Consider the following 24,772-nt stretch of genomic DNA (forward strand, 5'->3'; position numbering starts at 1 on the left):
CCGAAGACAAACAGAGGAAGACGCGAGGAACGCAAGCATAGACTCGTGGTATAAATTGAGGTGATACCCAGCTTTGGCATGCTGAGTGGCGAATGCTCATTTGTCTTTCGCTATTGATAATCCACGGTGATAGTATTACGTTGCTGACAATATGTAGTGTTTGACTTGGGGGCCGTCGAAAATAGCAGCCAATCACAAACTCGGTCCCATAAAAGGTTGAAGTAAGCCAGCACAGGCTGAACCGACTGCATAAAGGCTGAACTGTGCGCACTCACCACTTGTGAACCCAGTTACTCGGCCGCTCTTCGCGTCACAGAGCTATCAGTCTGTGAAGCGGCAGCCAGGCAAACCTTTCTCGAAAAGTCTATCTGTTAGCTGCGTATCGAACCTGAGACTTTACGAACTCGATAATCTAAATTGGAGCGATTCATTTCATGGTCCTAGCAGCAAACAGTGAATTGAGACACAAGCACAAAACCCTGACTGTAAACGATCGGAAGACGCGACCACTATGGAAGGCCTGAACGAAGATATAGAGGGACAGAATTTGTCAAAACACAGATACAAGAAAAACACCCTGTCGCAAGCGGCGAAGGAAGGAGATGCATCCGCGGTAGAATTATTGCTCAGATCTACCGAGATCGACCCGAATGTGCGCGACGAAGAAGGCCGGACGCCGCTGTCGGTGGCTGCGTTGCATGGTCATGAAAAGATCGTCAAGGTTTTGCTACAAAACGATAAAGTAGATCCAGACTCAAGAGATGATCGAGGTCGGACGCCTCTATCGCACGCGGCATTGTCTGGGCACGAGGCGGTTGTGAGGTTGTTCCTGGATGACGAGAGAGTGGACCCGAACTTGAAAGACACAACAGGCAACAATCCTTTCTCCCGCGTTGTCCGGGACGGCACAAGGCCTATCGTGATAGCGAAGATGTTGTTAGAATCAGGCAAATTCAATCTCGATCCAAAGGATGGAGACGATTCACCGCTGTGGTCAGTCGTCCTACGTGGAGATAGAGCACTCATGAGAATGCTTCTTGAAGCGGCCCAATTTGAGTTCAAGAAAAGAGACGCGTCGTTTGGTCAACAACTGTTGATGACTACTGTAGAATTGGACCGCAAGAGAATCCTCGAGGCGCTATTGAAGTGCAGTCAGGCGGACCCAAATTTCGAGGAAGAAGAGGGAATGACACCACTGGTTTGCGCAATGGAGCATGAGTACCATGGGGTGGTGGAACCTCTGCTTGAATGTGGGAGACCACACGAAGGACCACAAGTAGCTACTGGTCTTGAGCTTAGCGCTCAGTATCTGAAACACTGGAAGACATCTTGTGATGAGCAGCATGAAGGGAATTGCAGACAGGCGCTCTTCGGACATCGAGAATCTCATCGAAGGCCTCATTGGGTCATCGACACAGCAAGAGGTTGCTTGGTTCCGGGTCATACTGTTCCACGATACATAGCTTTGAGCTACGTATGGTCGAAAGCAAGCGATAAAAGCGATGTGCATATGCCGCCGAGGATCTTGCTAACAAAAGCTAATCTAACTGATTTCCAACGACCAGGCTGTCTCCTGCAAGATGATATAGCTGCCTTGCTGCCCTACACTGTGCAAGACGCCATGATTCTGGTCGGAATGATCGAGGAGAAGTACTTGTGGATGTATTGTGCAGGATGACGAGTACACTCGCAAAGAGGTGGAAAGCATGGGAGACATATACTCTGGCGCGTATATGACTATCATTGCAGCAAAGACCTCTGGAAGACTAAACACAAGAAAAGTTAAACGTCGTGAAAGCATCCTTGGCAAGAGCCTCGTTCAGACACTATATGAGAGATTACTTATGTCTAAATGGGCCACACGTGGTTGGACTTTTCAAGAGCAAATGCTCTCGATTAGATCCGTCATATTTGTTGAAGGAGAGACTTTCTGGGACTGCCAGGAATGTACTTGGAGTGGAGATGACTTGACGCCAGAATCACATCCAAACAAAGCCTTGGTCAGGCCGTACTACGAAGCTGCACGTCGAATGGCAACCATATCCTGGCCAGATTTTGCCATGTACATCGAGATCGTGGGCCTATACAATAGTAGGGACCTGACATATCCACAGGATGCCCTGCCAGCAATTTCTGGTGTTCTGAATACCCTGACGCGAACCTTTCCGTCAGGCTTCCTATGCGGGTTACCGCGCATGTTTTTGGATGCCGCCCTGTTATGGCAACCATTCAGCAAAGCGGAAACGGCGTGTAGCAAAAGATGGAGCAGCTATCGCACCAAATCAACATCTGCCTTCGTGGTCATGGTGTGGTTGGCACTGTCCAATCGACCCCTTCAATTTACGTTGCATGACCCCCTATGTGAACGAAGGTACCGGAGAAGTTCAACTATCAACCTGGAAAACGCATTCACTAGTACAGTGGTACGTACTGTCGGAGGATATGCAACACAGATCGTGGATTAATCCGTGGGGAGCCATCGGATCACAAGACTCCATGGTATATAACAACTCCACACTCGCCAAGGAATGGTCGCAAAAGGACTCAAAACACACATCTGAAGCTTTTGCTCATGTCCAAAATTTGAGTCATGACAATGCTGGTATCACCACCTACACAACGCTCCAGAACACATGGCCGTACCTTTCTTGTCTGACAACACGAACGTTTCTCCGCATAAAAACGCTGCTCAAGGCCGACCGGGAGCGAGCTAGTGATTATCAATTATTGATAATGCGTTTACCAATCTTCCAACTTCCAAGATTCTCAACCGTCTCCGAGCTCAAGGATATATGCCATCTTATATCCTTAGAGGACAAACATAAGGCTTCAGCTGGGGTACTTCGCCTCATGGACAGAGCCGAAGTAAAACCAGGTGACACAATCGAACTTGTGGCAATATCGACCGGCACCATCAAGGCAAGAGACCTGGGAAACAAAGAGCTGGGTTGGATGTTCAACCACACAAGGAAGTCTGAGACTGATGGAACATGGTCTTCTGAGCTTCGAGGTTGGTACCCATAAAGTCTTGGACCCTAACATGATCAGGAAAAACGGCATGCACAGGTTCTGACTAACGAATCCCAGAACTCAGAAAAGAGGTACTACAGTACGGTGTAGAGAAATCCGGGTATAAAAGTGAGTTGTAATAATAAATGTCTTGAAACGCAATATGGTTAGAAGAGATAACCTAGACGATCCCCAGCTAATACATCTCAGAACCCCCAGACAGGCTAAAAGAACCACACACCAGGCTCGAAGATTCTGACTTAGAATATAACTTCTACAACGTCCTGTGGATCGAACGTAAAGGCGAAATCGCATACCGACGGGCAGCAGGACGTGTACCAGAAGTCATTTGGGAAGCAAACTGCACCGAGCCATCCCAACTGATCCTTGGCTGAAAACACATCACAACCGAATAGGTATTGAGTTGAGAGTAATCTTCCCACCACAGATTCCACCTCAATTCTGGACCTGTCCCATCAAAAAAAGAAACATCTTCATGCAAACCACGATCCCTGAGATTATATTTTATTGGTAATCAGTACATGCAAAGTAGCTTGGAAAGCTACGCAGAAAAAGCATGGAAAGAAAACGTGACTAACCACGGATGCAGCCTGATATCAAAATCTTGCTTCTACACAATCGCGGCGCACGATTTGAAAGCAATCTGACCAAGCATCAGAGAGACGTTGTAGTAGGAGCCTAGATCTATCGTCACATTGTTTCGTGTGGAAGCACAAGTCTGTCAACCCATCTGATCCAAGCAACAAGTCGCTCACACTGACAGTTTTCATCAGCAAGACTGTAGCTCGCGTTGTCGTACGGATAGGAAGAAGCTACGAGTCGATTTGTTCTCGCGATCATGACAAGGCATGCAAGCAGTCCAAAACGACATACTCGTGTAACCTTCTAGCCACTTCGAAACCGCCCACTGTGGAGCTAAATCGCTTCCCCAAACCGGTACGACGTGTCCAAGACGAGTTGCAGCTGCAGTGTAGCACGCACGCAGTACACGCCTTCGGCCCGTCTATCTCAAGCATACCACAGCACCCTGGACTCGGACAGATGGCGCCCAAATGCCACTCGAAGAGGTCGAATGCAGTGAATACACACCACCACACACTATGCCGAGCCCTTCTCTGTAGCCAGCATATATTGCGGCGCATGTTGTTGAAGAGGGGTAAGTGGTCGCACGACAGCCTCTCTCAAGTATAAGTGGGGCCAGCTCCACGCGCTCTGATTGGCTGCGCGGCACGTCTCCCGGCCCTTTGTTCATCCCCCGGTCTGAGCTTCCAGGCCAACCGAAAGTGCTGGGTCAATTGTGTCATCAAGACGAGTTTCGACGCCCTCACATCGTGATGCTGTGGCCGTGGAAACTAGTCAATTGTGGTTGATGATGCGTTGATGCAAGCGTACGAGATCGGAGCTTATGCAGGTACCTATACGTCAGTGTTTGGATCGGGGGGTTACATAGGAATGCAAGCTGGGGAGTTTTTGACGTGACAACATGTTTCGCACATTTTTGAGATTCAGAATTCCATCGTCATCTGTGAAGAAGAATCTACCTCGTGCAACCGCTATACGACCGCAGCATCGCAGCTTGACGTGCAGTATGCCTTCGAATACGAAGAAGGACGACAAGTACACTGATCCGGAGCTCCGTGACGAGGTCAAAGAGGAGATCCAAGCCGGTGACAAGGGTGGTGCACCAGGACAATGGTCGGCCAGAAAGGTATTGGAGTTCTGCGCAACGCACTTTGAAACCCTGCAGCCTCGGCGGGACATGTCTGGATTTGGGTTGCTGACGTCCACATAGGCGCAGATGATGGCTTCGGAATACAAGAAGCGTGGAGGCGGCTATACGACGGACGAGAACCACAAAGATGAGAGTGCAAAGCATTTGGACCAATGGACGGAGGAAGAATGGCAGACCAAAGAAGGCAGTGGCAATGCAAAGGACGCCGATGGCACTGAACATCGATACCTACCGAAGCAGGCGTGGGAGCAGATGAGCGAAAAGGAGAAGAAAGCGACGGATGCGAAAAAACAACAAGGAAGCCACGAGGGGAAGCAATTCGTGTCCAACACATCAAAAGCGAAAGATGCCAGGAAAAACGTCAGTGAAACGAACGGATCGACCAAGCCGGATGATTCGACGGTGAGGACCGATTACACAAGCGCCAAGAACTGTACGGAGCACTGGGAAGATCCGAATCACTTGGAAAAGAACATGCAAGCATACAAAACCTTCAAGGAGAAGAACCGCAAGTCAGCAGAGGAGGGGGAGAACGCCAAGAAGCGTGGGCAGGCCGCAAATGGCAACAGCCCAAACAAAAAGCAAAAGAGCAGCGGACAGGATGTGCCAGAAGCACCACTAGGATCCATTACTCGAGTGCCCAAGCAAGGCCAGAAGGTACAGTGGCATTCCATTGCAGGCTATGTCGACGGAGAAGTGGTCGAGGTGGTGTACGAGGATAAGGAAGTGGAGGGCAAAAAGGCGAAGGGCAGCAAAGAGGACCCTCGAGTGGTGCTGAAGGGCGATGTGTCTGGCAAGATCGTGGTGCACAAGCCGGAAGCTGTGTATTTCGATTAGGGCTGCGGTGTCATGCAAGCAGCGGCGGGATGAAGCCGCACATGTTGTACGAAGCGAGGGGAAGGCACGTTTCGAGGACGAATGTCTCGCACGCACGTGAGGCCAGTGGGCAGCAGATGCCCGTGTACGACTATTTGTTGTGTTGCATACCTGGAAAGTATCCTAGAATACAGTTAGTCCATACTTTGGGCGTTGGTTGCATTAGCTTTGGCCGTTGTCCGTGAGCTAATTTGTGAGAGTGGCGAATATCGTTTAGGGCGAGGCTAGTGGGACGGTGGTGGTTAGAGTTGAGGAAACGGCAGTGCGGTAAGCTTCGCTTCGTGGCCCCGCCGTTGGCCAGTGGAAGTGCAGACGGCTTCCCCAGGACTTGGCGAGCAAATAGGAAAGGGTCGTGGCGGGAATAGCGACGCCCCGCGAAACGTTGTATGGCTGGCCACAATGCTCCCGCCCCGGGGGCAGCACACAGCCGGTCTGGGCCTCTTAGAAGAGAGAGAGGAAGGGCAGGGTGCGTCAAGCTGCAGGGCGTGTACGTGCCATTGGTTGACGACAGAGTCGATCTGCACGTCTTGTCGAGGGTTGCATGCTGGGGCAGGATGGGTTTGCAAGATTTGGCGAAATGTCAATAACGAGCAGCTGTGCAACGTGGAGCAGACGTGAATGTCGCCTGACGGTGGCGTGAACGGGTGTTGTGGCAGGCGCGACGAGAGCACTTGCCCTCTGGGTGCGGCCTTGTTTACGTGAAGCCTGATAGCGATAGCACGGTTCAGCGTGCAACGGCGGGCGGTGATCAGTGACGGGTGATTGTCAGCAATGTCACGGGAGTCTATCGCGACAATAAATTTTCAGCGGTGCAGGCCCGGGTGCTTGACATCAAACATGGGCAGGCCGGCACGTAGGATGGCCGCCCAGGAGTAGTCGCTCGGGCGGCATGGTGGCGAAAGTCATGGGGTGCCAGGGCTCCCGGTTTGGCAGTTCCAAGGTTTTTGTCCATGTTGATGCATGCAGCGTCGGCGAGGCCAACAGATGGGCTGCGCAGGCTCGGAGTCGTAAGCAGCGACTCATATTTGTTGCCATGGCGCAGGCTGGTACGCTCATATGGATTGATTGCACCATGACGTGCTGGGGGTGGATGAAACAGAGGAATGTTGTTTGACGTGCTGCAGAGTCAGCAGGGCGCTCTGTTCAGCAGTCGCTCCTTCCTCTAGCGGCTTACTGTGGCAGGCAGCATCATCCATCCCGGGACGCGTGGGGACTGGACACTTTTGCCAGAAAATACCGTGCCCAAGTGCGTGTTGCTTGCTGCACCTCGTCTGCTTTGGCGCAGCGTCCGTCCGTCCTGCATCCGCGGGCTGATCCCAGGTGCCATTATTGATGGTCACGCTGGCGCGCTTTCTTTCTCCTCTCTGCCCTCGTGCTAGGTGAGACGCTGGCCTAGCTCGCCTGCTGCATTGTGCCCCTCTTGCGCGCCGCGAACTTCCCATCCGAACTTCAAAAGTTGTATCACGGCCCTGCGAGCTGCCCCCCAACGCCCAGTACAGCGACGCCCGACACTCGTTACGTGATCAATCGCCGTGCACCCACTGCAATGCACTCGTGAGAGCGCTGTCAAGCCATAATTCACTCCTCATCCACCGCATTTACCCTCGAGGCCTCCGTATCCCCGGGTCAGCGTGCACGCCGTCCGCTGTTTCGGAGCATTACACGCCGCCCACGCCTGCCAAACGACGCCGCACGCTCACAATGGTTATGGGAGTCGTCTACGCATAGCCCATCCACCATCGGCCCCAGGGCTCCCGCCCGTAAACCCGCGGCAGAGGGTCCATTGACCGCCGCCGGCACCCGCACTGAATGTACACGCAACAACCGACCACTGCAATGGCCGACGACAAGAAGCCAACCACGCTGCTTCCGCCGGCAGTCGCAGCCCTCAAGCAGGAAGCTGCCGTGACTGCCAACAACCGCCAAGCCATGGAGCGGTCTGTCAGCCAGGACATGCGAGAGCAGCGTGAGGACCTGAAGGAGGCGGCCGAGCACAGCTTGAACGTCATCATGGACTTGGACCTGGAGAATAACATACGCTATGTTACTCCCCAGTGGAAAGATGTCATTGGGACCACGCCACAGGAAGTCGTCGGCAAGTCGGTCATGGACATCATCTACGGCGGTGCAGATGGCTTCGAGGAGACGATCGAGTCGGTCAAGAAGTACGACTCGCGAAGCCACATTGTCCGCTTTTCCGTCCGCATGGGACCACACTCCGTACTGAGGAAGCGACGATCGAGGCCCGCTGCAGAAGACACGCCGGAGCAGGCACCCCAGTCGCCAGTCAGCGCCGACCATGAGGAAGAGCAGATCTTGAACCTGGAGGCGCAAGGCATCATGATCTACGACCGGGCTACTGGAGCTGAGAGCCATGTATGCTGCAATTTCGCCAATGCTGAACCCTTTGCTAACCATTGCAGACAATGTGGATGATCCGTCCGTCCGTCCTCCGTGAAGTGACCATTGACCTTCCCGAAGTCTTGGTCGAGTCTCTTGGTGTAGGCGCCGAAGTGCTCGCCCACTACCTCACCGGTCTTGCCGAGCAGGGTGCCAGTGACCCCAGCAACCACCCGCCTCCATTGCCCGTTCTCTGTCGAATCTGTGAGCGACAGATTACGCCTTGGTGGTTCGAAAAGCACTCCGAGCTCTGTCTGCAGGAACACCGTGCCGAGATGGACGTTCAAATGGCCCAGGAGACGCTTTCCGAGCACCGCAACGCCATTGTCAAAGTGCTCGACACACTTGAAGCCCAGAACCAGCGCTCCCGAGCTACTTCGACCGAGCTCATGCAGGCTCCACAGCCCGCAGAATACAAAGGCATGGTCATTCACCCGAGCTCTACACCGTCATCTGGAACACCGTCGGGCCGCAATTCACCCGCCTCTCCGCCCTCGAGATCAAAGGAACGCTCCGAGCGCTCGACTGGTTTTGGTCATCATCGAGCACGCTCTTTCGCCGTCCGTCGACCACTCGCTCGCATCGTCGAACTAGTCCTTGATCTATGCGATACGGCACTTGAAATCAACACACCTGCCATCAAAGATACTGCACGTGGCCAAGCAGCCGCTGAAATCCGTACCCAGTCGCCGCAGTCCGAGAACCGCATCTCGCAAGTCCTCCAATGGCAGTCACCCACCACAGGCTCTTCGGACCACAGCGAAGGTCTGAAGCAGCTTTGCGAGGACACCAACAAGCTTGCCAAGGCCAAGATTGATGCTGTTACAAGGCACCGAAGAGTCCTCGAATACTCGGAGCGTCTCCGTGTCGAATTTGACGTTCTAGTCCAAGAGTGCATCGAAGCCGCTATGCTTAAGGCAGCTCAGATTGCCGCAGGAGTCGACAGCTCATCAGAAGAAGACGAGCAGCAAGAAGGCGAAAGGACGACAGATGAGAACGACATCCCAACCGGCGAGGATGGCATCTTTCCCGGATCTTTCGACGCTCCTTCGGCCATGGCGCAGGCTCTGCGGAACGTTGCGGAAGTCTCGCTTCCTGCACGTGTCGGACGTAGGGAGTCCTCTGTCACCGGCTCGAATCGATCTGATAGCCCGAGAGGAGCTGCAACACCACGTTCTCATGCGGGTGCTATCAGCATAGCTACTCAGAACAAGCGACACTCGATGCACTTCGAGAGCGATGCAGGCGCTGATAGCGATACAAGTGCTCATTCATCGGTGCTCTCAGCTCCCCGACGAACGGATTCGCCCGCAGCGGAGATGAATATGAGCAGAGTGGCAAGCTCACGGGAGCGCAAGCGTAAGAGCTTGGTGCTTCCAAGTGTCATGTCAAGTCGTCAGCAGTCGCCTGCGCGTTCTATGCATCCCCCTCCATCTTCACCGCTGCGCACGACCAAGCCCCGTCTTCCCAGTGGAGTGGAAGGGCTTCAGTCTCCAATAACCTCCCCTGTGCTAACGACAACTGAATTTTCTTCGCCCGCGATGGCCCATGCGCTCACTGTCAATCGTCATCGCAGACAGTCATCAACGGCGGGATCAGATGGTCCGAAAGCCGTATCGCCACGCCTTCCCCCTACTACGCAGCCACAGCCGCGTGCTGTACCGCCATCGATCAAGGACTTCGAGATCATCAAGCCCATCAGCAAAGGAGCATTTGGCAGTGTCTATCTTGCCAAGAAGAAGTCGACTGGCGAATACTATGCCATCAAAGTCCTGAAAAAGGCGGACATGGTAGCCAAGAATCAAGTTACCAACGTCAAGGCGGAACGAGCTATCATGATGTGGCAGGGCGAGAGTGACTTCGTTGCTAAACTTTACTGGACCTTTTCAAGCAAAGACTATCTCTACTTGGTTATGGAGTATCTCAATGGCGGCGATTGCGCTTCTCTTATCAAAGTTCTTGGTGCACTGCCTGAGGACTGGGCCAAGAAGTATCTTGCTGAAGTCGTTCTTGGAGTGGAGCATTTGCATAGCCGTGGCATCGTTCATCGCGATCTTAAACCCGACAACCTGCTGATTGATCCTAAGGGTCATCTGAAGCTCACCGACTTTGGTCTCTCTCGCATGGGAATGATTGGCCGTCAGAAACGTGCGCTCAAGTCTACTGAACAGGCTCCGGATCTTCTCAAGACTGGTCCCTTCCATCGCGCTACTTCTGTGGGGTCGTCTCGCTCCGCTTCCTTCGACTTGAACCCCTCACCCTCACAGACGCCAGCTATGACACCAGCACTTGCAGGCGATCTTGGGCAACCATCCTACTTCAATCTCAACAGAGACAGCTCGACCGCTCGTGAACCTTCCAGAAGAACTTCGGGCCATCGTAGTGACAGTCAGGATAGTGATGCTTTGCAGGCCATGTTCCGTCGGTTCTCTATTGCAGACTTTGAGTCCTTTGGCCAACCCCGTGGGCGCTCGCCCATTGAAGAGGAAACATACAGCGACGAGGGATCGCCAGACCTATTTCCTGCCGCGCCTAGCATGAGCCATTCACAGATTACACACAACAGCACGCCGCCTGCGACCTCGACCATGCCGCCTCCACCAATGGCCTTGTTCGACCCCGAAGACAATAACAGGAAGTTCGTCGGCACGCCTGACTATCTTGCACCAGAGACTATTGCCGGCAATGGGCAGGATGAGGTCAGTGATTGGTGGTCTCTTGGATGCATACTATTTGAATGCCTTTACGGCTACCCGCCGTTCCACGCGGATACGCCAGATGAAGTATTCCAAAACATCCTTGCTCGAAGGATCCATTGGCCTGCCGATGACGATGAGGACTACGATATTTCGGATGAGGCGAAGGATCTCATGAATCGTCTCATGTGTTCTGACCCCACAGAGCGTCTCGGGGCAAACAAGGATGAGAAGTATGCAAGTGGAGGTGAAGAGATTCGCAGCCACCCTTGGTTTGATGATCTCAACTGGGACACACTGCGCGACGACGAAGCGTCCTTCATCCCTGCACCTGAGAACCCAGAAGACACGGAGTACTTCGACACCAGAGGCGCTGCCATGGACAGCTTCACACCCGAGTTTGAAGATCAAGCGCCGTCTTCCGCTGGCACTCCTAGCGCCGACTATCCTGACCGTCCGCACGATGCACTATCTCGTGTACGCTCGCAGGTCACCGTGCAGACAATGAAGCGTGGCCTCATTCCTCTGCACATTCCGGCACATGTGCGAGAAGGAAGGTCAAGGCGACTGAGTGAACCCATGGCAACAGATGATTTCGGCAACTTCAGTTACAAGAATCTTCCCGTACTTGAGAAGGCCAACAAAGACGTGATTCAGAAGCTCCGCGCAGAGGCGATGCTTCCACAGAACAAGTCGCAATCTGCACTTCATTCACCTACCGTCACATCACCATCGCCATCCCTAGAGAACAGTCCAATGATTCCGGGACCACTGAAGCGTACACTATCAACGAATCGCGCGACTGGCCGCCCATCGTCGCCGTCTATGAGCGGGCCTGCGTCTTCGCCAAGTCGTGGTTCGCAGCCATCATCTCCCTTGCTTGTGCAGTTTAGCACTGGTCAGCACCACGAACGACGCAAGACCTCGAGCAGCTCGTCTACATTGTCCCACTCTACAAGCAACCCGTCTTCACTACAACCCGGAAGCTTCTTCGATCCTTCGCGCTTGTCTGGACTCCGACCATCGCCAGAGGCAATATCACCTATCAAGCTGTCGAAAACACCAACTACAACTTCCACAGGTCTCCACTGAGCGATCTGGTAGCCAGCGCCAAGCATCTGTTGGTACCCAAAATGCATCTTCGCCACGCGCAAGATCGCAGACGCTTGGGTCGCAAGAGGATGATGTTGTTCGTGATCTTGTTCCGGCACATCACAAGCGACGAAGTCAAGTGTTGGATGTGTCACCGTCGTCTTCAGATACTGAAGACTCACGCGCTAAAGCGCTGCTTCGCGTGCAAAGGCGGAGGCAGAGTTCGCGCAGACTATCTCAAATCAACTTCAGTGACGGACCCTTCTTCCGTCCGCTTGACGTCTTGATCTGCGAAGACCATCCCGTCTCTCGACTTGTCATGGAGAAATTGCTCGAAAAGCTACGTTGTCGCACACTGACCGTCACCAACGGTTCAGAAGCGATTCGCTATGCCATGGGCGAAGTCAAATTCGATGTCATCATGATGGAGTTCCGACTGCCTCAGGTTAATGGCGCAGATGTTGCCCGCATGATCCGCGACACGAAGAACGCCAACACGCACACGCCCATCGTCGCAGTAACGGGCTATCTCAAGGAGCTACAAGCACCGCACTATTTCGACGCGCTTATTGAGAAGCCGCCTACCATCGCGAAGCTCACGGACACGCTGGGCAGATTGTGTCAGTGGAAGCAAGCTCCGCCGAACTGGACGCCCAATCAAATGTATCCCTCCATGATGCCCTCAGGCCTGCGACAAGAGTCCACACGGCAGGAGGATAGCCCCACGTCCAATTCCTCTGGATTCGCTGCTGTACCATCAGGCAGCTACCGAGGCTCAAGCCGCGAAGATTCCATCAGCTCAAGCTTCTTTGGCGATGCGGAGAGTCGCGCAGGCGAAGATGTGCCTGTTGTCATTGCCCGCCATAACGCTGATGATTGGCGCGAAAGAGACATAGCGCGAGCTATGAATGGCTTGGGGATTTCGGACGATGCAGCGACTGTCGATCCTAAGAACATCGTGCAGCAGACTGTGAGCCCACCTGACCTTTCCCATCGGGACTCCGCGCCCGCCGTGCTCGAGGAGGCAACGATCCGCCGTCAACGTTCCGCAGAGCAAGTTGGCGCGAAACGTCGTCTACTCGAAACTCGCAAGCACGAATCCGCTGAATCTGGTGACGACGAGGACGAGGAGCTGGGTAATGTCACTGTTCGCGCGACACGCAGCCCGACGTCACGCAGCCCCAAGACGCGGCCGAAGTCGACTTCCAAGCTCGGCATCGAGATGATGCGCACCAATAGCAGAGGAAGTGTCATCTCCGTTGAAGATGTCGGAGTGCCTGATACCACACTCCCGTCTTCCCCACCCCCTGTCATTACCGAAGATCGCGCTGCTGAAGAACGAGAGAGCAATCTACTCACACCGCCTGAGATCTTCCCCGCAGCGCCAGGGCACGAAGTAGCCGAATTCAGCATGGACACGCCTGAAGTCACGACACCGGTCCAAGACGCAACGACGCCGGACCCCGACCCCACCCCCAGAGCGACTTCGAACAAGGGCGCATAGGACGCACCCACTGCCAAACTCCCTTCTTTGTCAAATTGTTTGTTCGAGTTTCGATTTCGATGATGTTGTTGTTGATGCGAAGCAAGGTGTTGGAGGTGTTTTTACGGTAGTGCACCGGGAAACAGAATTGCTTTGCGCTTTTGCCTCGGGAGGAGGATTGTTTCTCGCGTGCTCCTTTTCGTTTTGGCATTTACGGGCGCACACAACTTTCCAGTCTTGGAGAACAAACAGTACTTCTTTGCCGTCTTTTCCCTGCCAACATTTCGCCTGCTATTCTGATTGTCATATACTTTTACAAATAGTTCTTGCTGTCCCTGGTCCTTGGGCTGGGAGGTCAGCACTTGTCATTCGTTATATACCCGTCACTCGCTTTTTTATCAAATTGTATGCCAATTTGTAACCTTTGGACATGGGAGAAAGGTTTTTTATTTTGCTCTGTTACAAAGTGTAGTTTAGCCATGAGCTTGGGGATGTGCATGAAGAATATAACGAGGACCAAATTGTGAAAATACGAGTACTTGGGTGATGTTGTGAATGTGTGGACTGGTGATGTGAGATTGTGGTGCTGGTTGGTGTGAGTGGTGGAGAGGATAAGCACGTTCTGAGCAGGATCTTTGCATGAAGGGTAGGAGTAGGGAAGCGGCATGAATGCACGAGGGAAGAGGGATTACAGGGTTGGTGTTGGCTTGTTGCGATCATATCCTGATTCGAATGATTATATGCTTCTGTCGTCTTTATAGTAGATATGGACTCCAACCTGGCTGCTACAGAAATTGCGACACTTCTATACCGCTCCTCCGAGGAGTATAACGTTGGTTGTTATACTGTTTGTAGGTCGGATGTCTGTATGGAATACTACTTTGAATAAATCGCGCTGTTTGAACGGCGTTGAGAGGATGTTGGGCGCAGAGAAAGGATACCACGGCGTCCATTTCCCATGTTCCTTCAGCTCTAAGAACACACGAACGAAAGCGTTAGTATCATGTCATCAGCAGGTGGCGAAGGTTAGACCGGCTTATGCGAGACGCTACTCTTAGAAGAAAAAATTGGTTTTGACCGTTTTGAGAGAGAGAGGGATGTTGGAGATGAGAAAAAGGAGCAGCTACGCATGCCTCTGCGTAAAGTTCTCGTACAGAGCAAGTTCCAAGAAATCCAGCGCAACTACATCACACTGCCCATTTCTCCACATCATGCCAGTCCCCGTACTTTGTGCCCCCAAACAACACGCACTCGAGCAAACTCTCTTCCGTCTTCCAGTCCTTGATATAAGTAATAAATCGCTCCTTGCACTCCAGGCTCGCCCCTACGCGGAACTTGATATCAAGCCGTCTCAATCCCTTGAAGCCTCGCAATCCCTCCATGATGCTTTCCACCGCCTCCATCATATACGCCTCGTCATGACCCGCCATCAACATGAAGCGCATATGCCTAATCGCACCAATCAGATGTACAGGCAGTATCTGGTGCAAAACAGGCAGCAGCGGCGAGCGCCACGCGTCTATGAAAAAACCACTGAGCTGGGCCGGCAAGATTCGCGTCTCGGCATTGATCTGGCGGCAGACTTTTAGTAGAGCGAATCCTGGGCGCGTTTGAGCGTGCCAGCCGGAGATGTTGCTTCCCTTGAGACGGCAGGAGAATTCATATGGGGCGGGGGTGATTCGGAGGCGGAATTCCCAGTCGCCGAGGACGAGGTTGTATATTGTATTGCGCAGTTCTGAGGGGAGGCGGAGGAAGGGAGTTAGGTGGTTCTGGTGGGTGCTTGGTCTGGTGAGAATGAGTTTGGAGATGGGGTAGATGGGAGTAGGTACAGTAGGTCGTAAGGATTTTCTACTTTCGAATTGACTTGCATATGACTTTTTTGCACGGTGGAATGCTTCTGTGGCAGTTAGTTGGTGGTTGGTCGTGGTCGTTTTGATGAAGATGACCTTGAGCTGGTGTTGTGAGGTTACAACCTCTCAAAGAGAAGTGGGGCTTGAGCGAAGACGACCGAGAACATCTGATAAACTCACATGTGCATGTAGAAAAAAAATATCTTAAGCATGGCTGATGGGTCCAGTTCAGATACATGGATTTTTTCTTTCATTCCTGTCAAAATACTGGTGTGTATTAAAACAGCCTTGTTCATCAGATTTTAGGCAGCCACGAATGTTAATCCACCAGCCTCGATGCCAGAGCTTACTTGCACCTTACATAGCACTCACCAGGCACCTCCCAAATGTATACTGTCCAGATCAGGAACTGGCTCAAAATCAATCCGTACTCGAAGAAAGTTGAGGTCGAGGTTGAGAACGAGGAGTCGTGATACTTTATGTTGTTTGAGTTCGAGCAGTGCACTTGCGATTACTCGACAAAGGTTGGTGGAGGTCGACTTTGAGGTTGAGCGCAGAAAGTCGTGGTGTGGATCGAACATCGAGTAAGCGGCTTAGATATGGCGTTGGGATTAGTAGATGGATTAGAGGAATGAATGATGGTCAAAGCGTTTATTTGAGATAGGCCTCCTGCTGGGCCATATGCATTTGATCATGGATGATGTCTATGTATCTCTCTAGCTCAGTGAATTCTCCAACAGGAAGTCGGGAGCTTAGGGCAGATCTCGAATAACTGGGGTACTGGCACTACTTTGGTAGAACGCGAGAACCCACTTGAATCATCTACTATCTACGATCCTCCATGTGTTTTGACCTTGTGACGTAGTACGGAGTGCTTAAGTAAGGTACTAGAGGGCACATACGACAGCGACGTCAATCTGCTTACCACCTGACTGTTCACCCAGAACTGACTGCGCATGAGCTAGAAGTCCAGACCTCATTCCAGCCCGCTTCTCGAACTCTTCAGCCGTCATCTGGCACCCAATCGTAACGCGACTGATATTAGGCATTCCGCCCAACTTCTGGAGAAGATCTCGGAGTTGAGATTTGACCGCGCCGTGATACTCCGGGGGGTCATAGAAGCCTGGGAATTTGAAGATGATGGAGATCTTGGTGATAGCCTCGAGACGTGTGTTGTCGAGGACGTCGCCGGCGAGGAATATCAGTAGATCCTGGGAATAGCCCTCGATAACATTGAGTGAAGTGGGGAGGAGTTGAGTCTCCTGGAGAACTTGGCGACAGGTCGTGGTGAGAGACAAGAAATTCTTGGCCACACAGCCTTTGACGGATGTATCCACGTATTCGACCTGGATCTTGTAGTCGCTCAGGACATACTCGTAGATCTTGTTGCGGAGTTCTGCGGGAAGGTGGAGCAGCGGTGAGACTTTCTGGTTGCGCGATGAGCTGTGTATAGCGTTAGTGCCGTCTCTGTGCTGATTCTGTTCTTTAACTCACATCTTGGTGTTCATATGGTTCACAGAGAGATCTTGGCCGTCCAAAGCTCCATCAATGGCGTTTGTCGTATCCATTGTATCTTGTATTAGGATGGCGCGTTGGGCTGGTGAAGCAGAAGTTGAAGCGTCAAAGTCGAGGAACAGGAGTCGAGTAGAATATCTAAGGGTACGAAGATTCAGGGTGATCAATTAGTATAGTGCGGCGCAACCAAAATAAGGCAACGGCGGGAAAGATGGCCAAGGTGAAAGGATGACGTAGCGCAACTGACACTGCGCAGATGTGGCAGAAAGTGAAGTGCATATGTGAATTTAAAGAATCGATCGACCATTTTGTAAGGTATCTATGTATCGTGAATCAGAATTCTCCGTGTCTTGTACGCTTAGCTTTGAATTAGCAGACAGGATTTGAGATCGGCTGTCAGATTTATCACCGCTTTTCTATAACTTCGGCGTCTCTTCCTTCTCCCCAATGACGTTCAAGAAAGCAGTGTGTACATGCTCCGTCAAGTCCGCAGCCTGCAGTGACCTGCCCTTCTCCTTGTAGGCCAATTTCGAGCACTCCCTCGTGATACACGAACCGCCATATGCTGCAAGCGCAAGCGTCTCACTGGGCTCCATATTGGTACCGTGGTCCCAGATCTTGTCATGGTACGCTTTCCTGTACGCGAGGAGTGTCGCCAGACTACCAGTGAGAGTATCACCCTGGCCACCGGAACGCTTCAAGCCACCCTCGCCCTCGGAGATGAGTGTTTGCGAGCCGTTGGAGATGTAGTCCTTGGCACCCTTCTGGATAATAGTAACGCCGCCGAATGCCTTCGCAAGCTTGGAGCAGAGTTCTGATGGGTCGCCTTCGTCGACGTTGACGCCCTTGGCCTTGGCCAGTCTTCCGAATTCGACGACGTTGGGTGTGAGGATACACTCTGTGCAGCCGTCTACGAGCTCCGGCCTGGTCTGAGCTAGGTACAGACCGTCTGCGTCAAGCACGAATGGGATACCCTGTTTCCTCGCTTCCTGGATGACTTCGGCGCATGTGTCCTGCATGAGCTTGTCGCGACCAAGTCCTGGACCGATAACGACAACATGGAGGCGCGATAGCATGGCGACAACTTCTGACTTGATGCTTTCGATGTTCTCATTCTGGCCGACATTCTTGGATTGGCGCATATATGGATGCACCATCAGGTTAGGTGAGTATGTCTTGATAACAGCACCGGCTCCAGGTTCGCATATTACGTGTGACTATTGTTTTTATGAGCTCTTGTTATGTATGGTGCAGATATGGGTGATCATACCATGTCGCAGCCGAGTTTTGCTGATGCCATGGCGGAGAAGTAAGGCGCACCAGTGTAGTCTTCACTGCCACCAATGACAGCTACACGACCCAATTGGCCTGCAAGATATGTTAGCTGCCTGAAAGTCGCATCGTGCAGCTCTAATCTCACCCTTATGGAAGCTCTCCAGCATGGGCGGCACCATGTTGTACACCTTCTTGAGGAGATCCTTTCGTGTTGCGGACGCCATCTTAATTATTTTGGAAACTGTAGAATATTGATTGTATTAGATTCGAATTAACTTCGAAAAAGCTCAGAGTATTGTTGAAAGTTGTGGGAGCTTGAATGATCAGCAGTTTTGGTTATGGAGCTCAAATCTCAGCGAGACGTCATCAATACGTGGGGCATCATTCAAAGACACGCGACGCGCCACCATGCAATCATGCAACAAGAAGACCGCGGGGGTCTCTAGCAACATGCAAATTGCAGATTCAACGAAGTGCCACGAACACTTTGCAAATCTCATGCAGGGCGATGAACGTGTTGAAGTTTTTAGGAAAAAGATTCGTTACCCGTACGTAGTTGATGAGGCTGGGTGTAACTAGAAGGTGTTCTTCAACAGCTACTCAGCCAACGTCGGGTTGTTTCTCATTCTATAGCACTTTGTAACCAAGTGAGCTGTTCAGCAAACCTTGAAATGGTCGCTCAACACGATATTGGTATTGAGTCAAAAAGCAGAACGCTCCAGGTCAAACTTATATAGCCGTTGAAACATAACACACATCACCTCCCCAACGACCTCGCATCCGCCTGCGCCTTCGGCCTCACCTTCTGAATCTTCAACCACTCGCCATTAAACGCATTTGTAAGCCACCACGTCAATTCTGCCTCTCGTTAGCCACCTCTCTTAAAGCCACCCTCATCCCCAAGACTTCACTTACTATCATAAACAATCTTATGCGCATTGTGGAAATAAATACTATGATCCGAGTCCGGAAACACATGGACATCGTAGTTCTCCACGCCCGCGACGTCAAGCTTGTCGAGCAGCGTGAGCGTGTTTTGCATGTGTACGTTGTCGTCTGCGACGCCGTGCATAATCAGGAAGCGCACGTTTTGCGAGAGCGAGTGCACGTCGGTGATGGAGGTGTTGTCATAGCCGGTCGGGTTGTTTTGCGGAGTGTGCATGTAGCGTTCGGTGTAGATGGAGTCTGCGTCAATCATATTAATTAGAAAAGTTGGGGTAGGAGAGGAAAGAGAGGGGTGACGAACCGTAGAATCTCCAGTCTGTCACAGGCGCGACGGCCATGCCGTATTTGAATGTTCTGCCGCCGTCCATTTCAATGGTTTTAAGCGTGGTGAAGCCGCCGTAGCTCCAGCCCCAGATAGCGAGCTTTTCAGCGTCGACGTATTTCTTCGCGGCCCACATTTTGGCAGCGGCGATTTGGTCGTAGGCTTCGTAGTAGCCGATGTTGTCGCGGGTGATGCAGCGTAGCTTGCGGCCTAGGAAGCCAGTACCGCGGCCATCAACTGTAACGACGATATATCCCAGGTTTGCGGCGATGTAAGATTGGAAGTCGACTTCGAATTTGCGTTGTACTTGCTGTGACCCTGGGCCGCTATATTGGTAAAATAAAACGGGGTACTTGCGCTTCTCGCTGAAGTGTGGCGGGCGTCGTTCAAGGACGTTGAGCTTAAAGCCATCGACATCGATAGTCTGGTACTTGAGAATGGGAAGTTCATGCTTCTGCACCATCTTCTCGAGCGCCTTATTCTCCTCGAGCACCTTCTCAAATTTTTCAGTGTTTGAAGGTGTGCTGACGATCTTCTGCCATGGGATGCCGGGACCTTGGTAGGACATCAGAGCATAACCACCGCCCGTAGAAAAGGACGAATCATAGTAAGCAGGGCCACTGTGATCCATGACTTCTCGCTTGTCAGTGCCATTCAAGGCAACGACGTAGGGATGGCGCTCCATAGAGCCTCTCTCGGTAGAGACATAGTAGACGAGGTTGTTCTTTAGATCGACTCGAGATGGAGCCTCCACGACCTCCCACTCGCCCTTGGTTAGTAATATGGGCTTGTCGCTGTCGAGAGGAGTGAAGTAACCGATGTGATCATATCCTTCGTGAATGACGCTGTCGATATATCCATCATTTGCACGACCCAATGAAGAATCAGCGGGGATAAAGGTTGTCTTGTGAGACACCTCGAACCATCCTCCATCTAGTTTTGCAACATTCTCTTCTCGAATGGTCTTTCCGGTGCGTTTCGAAACGTCAATCAATATAAGCTTGAGAATATCGCTCTCGCGGTTAGTCTCTCGGACAAGAACTTGCCCGCTCTTGCCAGCCCAAACAATCTCTGTGATCAAACGGTCCTTGTCTGTGAAGTCATTGTCGATATCGACCCTGAACATTTCGCTCTTCTCGATGTCATAGAACTGCAACGTCACGATCGGGTTTGGCGCACCAGCCTTCGGGTACTTGATCTCGCGGACCTCAGGGTAAGATTCCTTGCCAGCGTCGGGCTGTTTCCCACTTGGGCGAGAAACAAAGTATTGTACCGGGTATGTTGGCACCATGGATTCGTCAGTTCGCAGGAACGCGACATATTTGCCATCCTCGGACCACCATGTCGCGCTGTTGTCCTGGAAAACTTCCTCCTCGTACACCCAATCAGGTACACCGTAGAAAAGCTCAGAACCTCCATCATGTGTGATTTTGACGACCTTTTGGGAGTCTAGCTTGCGGAGGTATAGGTTGTTGTCCCGCGTGAAGACAACAGCATCCGATTGGGGCGAGAAGGACGCGTATTGCACCCTGGCACTTTGGTTCTCGGGATCCAGAGGCTCACCGGTTTGTGTCTCGACGTCGAATATCCAGTAGAGTCCCGTGTAGGAATGCCTCCAATTCTTCTGCTGCTCAGACATCACAAGCACTTTCTTGAAGTCGGCGCTGGGCCAGACATTGCTAGGATAGATGAATATGTCTTCGCCAATCTGAAAGTTGCCTTTCTTCATCAACGTGAACTTATCCCCTGCAGCTTCAGTATTGCCCTTGCTCCTGATATCCTCTACGACCAAGTAGTCTTTTCCTGATACGCCTTTCTCGAGCAACAGACCGTCCTCTCCCTTGGGACCTGCGATCCAGGACACACTTTGTGACTGAGGATAGAACTGGCCGCCGAGAACATTGTCGAGTGTGATCTTCTTCCCCGAGCCTTTTGTAACGCTCGCGTCCGGGTCGTGCGGCCGAGTGGATGAATGCTTATAGTTGCCGTTCATTAGGAAAGATACCAGTGCCAGGGCCCAGCCAACTGCGCATATAGTGCCAACAATCCATAGCGTCCGTCGCGCCTTCTTGTCTACGGGTGTGAGGGGATGGAATTTGCCATCTTCGATGTCGAAACGTTCGCGCGCATGCCCAAGGTCACCGTTACCATCGTCTGTATATTTCTCCGAGACTTTTGAGCGTGCGCCGTTGAATCCTCCGTCGTTGATATGTTCTAGTACGAGCGATGTGGTCGATATGGAGGATGCAGAAGCCTCGGAACCGTCTGATGAGGGCCGTGGCGATTCCTGGTGTTGTGCAAGCAGCTCCGTCTCTTCCTCTTTCGCGGCGCGTGGTCGCGGCATGGTGGCGGTCTGATATGGCAAAAGGAGACTACGATACTGTCATTGTAGTTGTTTCAAGCTCTGAAATCGACACAGATTCCTGCGACGAAGTTGACGCGTGTCAGAGGTCGGCGCAATATGCGGAAGCTCGGTCACCGTTGCGGAGCTGGAGCGGAGGTGAGAGAGCTCGCGTTTGGCCCGAAACAGCCCAAGCCACTCTTTGATGCGTGGCTAACTACCGCAGGCACATTTCAAAACACAAAGAATTGTAGCAAGAATTTTCTATTCAGAGCCTATTCAGGACGACATCTATTACAATATAGCAAGAGAGGCTCTTTGTAAACCTCAGACAGTCGGGAGTCCGCTTCATGGTCATTGCCACAAGATGCACGCTTTCATCTTGGAGTTGTATGCGAAAGTGCTTCTAATAGGATCGCCCATAAATTCCCATAATGCCCCGACTGCCAAAATCAACACCAACGCAGCGCAGATTGATGCCGTTTTTGCGTCTGATCCTACTCTGGAACCGACGAATGAGAAGCACTTTCGAAGTCGAGCTTTTACACCCCATCTTCTAGTGAACCAGCTTTCTGGTTGAATGTTGTAGCCATGGCTATGACTATTGGGGTAGAGGGCCAAGGTAATCCTGCAGATATTTAGCATGGCAACTACGTGGCAGCGAACAGACAACGAACCTCCTTCATGGTGCCGACGGCAAACATTTTGTCAACCTCCGATCGGAGACCCTTGATTTTGATGCGAATGTTGGTACCCTTTTCGATGACTTGCTCACCGTTGTCGGTCCATTGTGGTGGTGTAGCATTTGCGTCAAATGTGATGTCTGATGGGATCATCTGCGTGGTGTTAGTCGACGGGTACCTGCATGAGGCGCATGGCATCCTTACGTTACGTCCTACGAATGCTTGCAGCGAGCCACAGTCCACGAAGAAACCGGTACGGAGGACTGAGGTGACTACGCCGTCCATCTGTACCATGGTCAGCTCTCACCATACTAAGCACTGCCCAGCCCTATCATCTAAACGTACCACCTCGCCCTTGTACGGCCGCCACACGATGGCTTTGTAGTGCACGATGTATTCAGCATGTCCGGATCCAGGCAGCACTTTTCCGTCTGAGATGTCGAAGGCGTCTAGTATACACACAATGGTGTACTTTCCTGTACTCGAGCCCTCCTCCTTCTGCAGCAGTTCGCGATGGATGTGCGACCGAATCAGGGGGCCGAAATACGACGGATGCAGCTGGATTGTCTTCTCAAGCTCTTTGAGGAAGAACATGATTGCGCGTGCGATAGGCTATCGGCGATATGGTGGAGTGATGCGCGCGGCTTTGCAGGTGGCTATGGGCGAAGTGCACGAGATGGACGGGTGGGGGACGGTGGGTGGGAGACTTCAGCACGGGTGCTTTCGAATTATGCGACTTTATTGTCTTATTGTTCCCAACGTAGCGTCGGTGGTGAAGGAGAGGAGTGGTTGCCAATGCGCGCGCGCCCAAGAGAGACTCCCGCTACCAGCGACGCAGCCCTGAAATATGCGCTCTACAGTCCATGCGCCAAGATGCCAGTGTGTGCGCCGCTTGTGAGTGCCAGATTCTCTCGCGTAGGCAGTGGTGCGCGAGGGTGCGTGAGGCGTGGGGAACAATGGAAAGCTGGGGTCTGTGTTGATGATGCGGAAGCTCCAAGAAGTTCCTCTCGGCGCGGAAAATCAGTCTCGACGGCCCTGAGCTAATACCACGCGCTCACCTGCCAGCACTCGCGCCCCACTCCTCCATGCCGTGGGACCTTCACCTGCATTTGTCCGCCCAACACCGTGCCTGACAGCCGAGGCGCCATCTCACGCACACATCCTCCCAAGCATGTCCTGGTAGCCGATCCGTTCATCCTTCGACACGCGAGACAGTACTGCATCCGGCGCCATGTCCCTCAACCTCGAGAAGCAGCTCCAATTCGTACGTCATTGGCGAACTTCCCCAGACAGCAGACACTGACCAGAATCTAGTATGGAGCATATCATCACAACCACGTATGTTTAGAGAGCAGCACGACATTTCACATGTCAGCTAACGCAGCCATGTCTACAGGTCAATGTTGCTGTGCACATCATCTGCGTGCCGCCAATCTTGTTGACGGCCTTTTTACTGGTGAGACATTCCACGTGGTCATGCTGTTACATGCTGACTTTCTCAGCTCACGAACACCCCCGCCGTTCCGCTACCGTCATGGCTCTCCGTCCCGAACCTCCCCCTTAATGTCGGCACGGCAGCTGCGACCTTGTATTCGACCTTGTACATACTCATGGAGCCTGTAGCCGGAGCCATGCTCGCACCCTTTCTCATTGGTGCGACCGCTGTTGCCAACCACCTGACATCGACGTATGGTTCCACCGCCAACTACTGGGCAGTCGCAATAAACATCGCCTGTTGGATAGCGCAATTCATCGGGCACGGCAAGTTTGAGGGAAGAGCTCCAGCGCTGCTCGACAACCTTGTACAGGCCATTTTCCTCGCTCCGTTTTTTGTGTGGTTCGAGATCCTCTTCTCGCTTGGCTACCGTCCTGAGCTGAAGCGTCGCATCGACCAAGCCGTTGAGCAGGACATCCAGAAATTCCGGAAGAGTAAGGAAAAGCAGAACGGCTCTGCTAAATGAGGAATACCTATGTTGTGTGCACACTGTATAAACCACCACAAGAAGCCGGCGGATCCCTCGGAAGGCAAGGAAAGAACAGAGGTACGGAGAGTTGGAAGCACGTTTAGGATTTGTGAAGATACCGAAGGCGGACATAGCATTGCATTGGAGCACTAGGCGTTTGAAGCTGCATGACGAGTTGGCTGTTATTCTTTTGTTACACAGATGACAGCCGTGCCGATGCGTCAGTGTATTGATTGCGGGATACCTAATTAGATGATTGGTCTGCTTCTCGCTCCGAGTTGACTGCAATAGTTTGGATAGGTAGTAGAAAATGAAAACAAACTGCACGACGGAAATATCCTCCTTGCCTCTGCCTTCTTTGTTGAGACTTACCGGGCAGAGAAGGACTGCATGTACACTCAGCTTCTGTAACAAATTGCCGAAGCTCGGGCGAGACTAAAACTTCGCAGTGAGCTTCTGAAGGCATGACCGGAGCTTCCACTCCACGTGGAAACCTGGGGGTCGTCATAAACAAGCAATACTATATCCTGATCACCCCAGCTGGATAGTTAGTAGATCCCATCCCCAG

General features: G+C 52.2%; 11 protein-coding genes across 11 annotated transcripts; 5 read left to right on the top strand and 6 right to left on the bottom strand.

Annotated features, from left to right (window-relative positions):
* Positions 1 to 511: 511 nt before the first annotated feature.
* SNOG_04199 (hypothetical protein) lies at positions 512 to 3,404 on the top strand (the record flags this gene model as incomplete). The annotated part of the gene is made up of 6 exons (XM_001794571.1): positions 512 to 1,218; positions 1,325 to 1,439; positions 1,674 to 2,423; positions 2,527 to 3,010; positions 3,088 to 3,138; positions 3,220 to 3,404. 6 exons carry the CDS (start codon positions 512 to 514, stop codon positions 3,402 to 3,404), a joined length of 2,292 nt encoding a protein of 763 aa, XP_001794623.1.
* A 236-nt stretch (positions 3,405 to 3,640) lies between these two features.
* Positions 3,641 to 3,870, bottom strand: SNOG_04200 (hypothetical protein; the record flags this gene model as incomplete). Its single annotated transcript, XM_001794572.1, has 2 exons — positions 3,641 to 3,708; positions 3,792 to 3,870. 2 exons carry the CDS (start codon positions 3,868 to 3,870, stop codon positions 3,641 to 3,643), a joined length of 147 nt encoding a protein of 48 aa, XP_001794624.1.
* A 748-nt stretch (positions 3,871 to 4,618) lies between these two features.
* On the top strand, positions 4,619 to 5,599 carry SNOG_04201 (hypothetical protein; the record flags this gene model as incomplete). Its single annotated transcript, XM_001794573.1, has 2 exons — positions 4,619 to 4,738; positions 4,823 to 5,599. The coding sequence occupies 2 exons, from the start codon at positions 4,619 to 4,621 to the stop codon at positions 5,597 to 5,599; spliced, it is 897 nt and encodes a 298-aa protein (XP_001794625.1).
* An 823-nt stretch (positions 5,600 to 6,422) lies between these two features.
* SNOG_04202 (hypothetical protein) lies at positions 6,423 to 6,965 on the bottom strand (the record flags this gene model as incomplete). The annotated part of the gene is made up of 2 exons (XM_001794574.1): positions 6,423 to 6,656; positions 6,813 to 6,965. The coding sequence occupies 2 exons, from the start codon at positions 6,963 to 6,965 to the stop codon at positions 6,423 to 6,425; spliced, it is 387 nt and encodes a 128-aa protein (XP_001794626.1).
* Positions 6,966 to 7,474: 509 nt separating this feature from the next.
* SNOG_04203 (hypothetical protein) lies at positions 7,475 to 13,330 on the top strand (the record flags this gene model as incomplete). Its single annotated transcript, XM_001794575.1, has 6 exons — positions 7,475 to 8,014; positions 8,062 to 9,397; positions 9,638 to 11,436; positions 11,487 to 11,616; positions 11,638 to 11,967; positions 11,994 to 13,330. The coding sequence occupies 6 exons, from the start codon at positions 7,475 to 7,477 to the stop codon at positions 13,328 to 13,330; spliced, it is 5,472 nt and encodes a 1,823-aa protein (XP_001794627.1).
* Positions 13,331 to 14,496: 1,166 nt separating this feature from the next.
* On the bottom strand, positions 14,497 to 16,727 carry SNOG_04205 (hypothetical protein; the record flags this gene model as incomplete). Its single annotated transcript, XM_001794576.1, has 4 exons — positions 14,497 to 15,044; positions 15,532 to 15,634; positions 16,062 to 16,602; positions 16,654 to 16,727. The coding sequence occupies 4 exons, from the start codon at positions 16,725 to 16,727 to the stop codon at positions 14,497 to 14,499; spliced, it is 1,266 nt and encodes a 421-aa protein (XP_001794628.1).
* Positions 16,728 to 17,090: 363 nt separating this feature from the next.
* SNOG_04206 (hypothetical protein) lies at positions 17,091 to 18,173 on the bottom strand (the record flags this gene model as incomplete). The annotated part of the gene is made up of 3 exons (XM_001794577.1): positions 17,091 to 17,891; positions 17,945 to 18,042; positions 18,095 to 18,173. 3 exons carry the CDS (start codon positions 18,171 to 18,173, stop codon positions 17,091 to 17,093), a joined length of 978 nt encoding a protein of 325 aa, XP_001794629.1.
* Positions 18,174 to 18,706: 533 nt separating this feature from the next.
* On the bottom strand, positions 18,707 to 21,560 carry SNOG_04207 (hypothetical protein; the record flags this gene model as incomplete). The annotated part of the gene is made up of 3 exons (XM_001794578.1): positions 18,707 to 18,807; positions 18,865 to 19,134; positions 19,196 to 21,560. 3 exons carry the CDS (start codon positions 21,558 to 21,560, stop codon positions 18,707 to 18,709), a joined length of 2,736 nt encoding a protein of 911 aa, XP_001794630.1.
* A 14-nt stretch (positions 21,561 to 21,574) lies between these two features.
* On the top strand, positions 21,575 to 22,137 carry SNOG_04208 (hypothetical protein; the record flags this gene model as incomplete). The annotated part of the gene is made up of 2 exons (XM_001794579.1): positions 21,575 to 21,716; positions 21,893 to 22,137. 2 exons carry the CDS (start codon positions 21,575 to 21,577, stop codon positions 22,135 to 22,137), a joined length of 387 nt encoding a protein of 128 aa, XP_001794631.1.
* A 21-nt stretch (positions 22,138 to 22,158) lies between these two features.
* SNOG_04209 (hypothetical protein) lies at positions 22,159 to 22,834 on the bottom strand (the record flags this gene model as incomplete). Its single annotated transcript, XM_001794580.1, has 3 exons — positions 22,159 to 22,185; positions 22,235 to 22,525; positions 22,586 to 22,834. 3 exons carry the CDS (start codon positions 22,832 to 22,834, stop codon positions 22,159 to 22,161), a joined length of 567 nt encoding a protein of 188 aa, XP_001794632.1.
* A 637-nt stretch (positions 22,835 to 23,471) lies between these two features.
* Positions 23,472 to 24,535, top strand: SNOG_04210 (hypothetical protein; the record flags this gene model as incomplete). The annotated part of the gene is made up of 3 exons (XM_001794581.1): positions 23,472 to 23,504; positions 23,637 to 23,696; positions 23,743 to 24,535. The coding sequence occupies 3 exons, from the start codon at positions 23,472 to 23,474 to the stop codon at positions 24,199 to 24,201; spliced, it is 552 nt and encodes a 183-aa protein (XP_001794633.1). The 3' UTR covers positions 24,202 to 24,535.
* Between the last annotated feature and the right edge of the window lie 237 nt (positions 24,536 to 24,772).

This window comes from Parastagonospora nodorum (genome assembly GCF_000146915.1).
Source record: "Parastagonospora nodorum SN15 chromosome Unknown scaffold_6, whole genome shotgun sequence".
Taxonomy (NCBI): domain Eukaryota; kingdom Fungi; phylum Ascomycota; class Dothideomycetes; order Pleosporales; family Phaeosphaeriaceae; genus Parastagonospora; species Parastagonospora nodorum.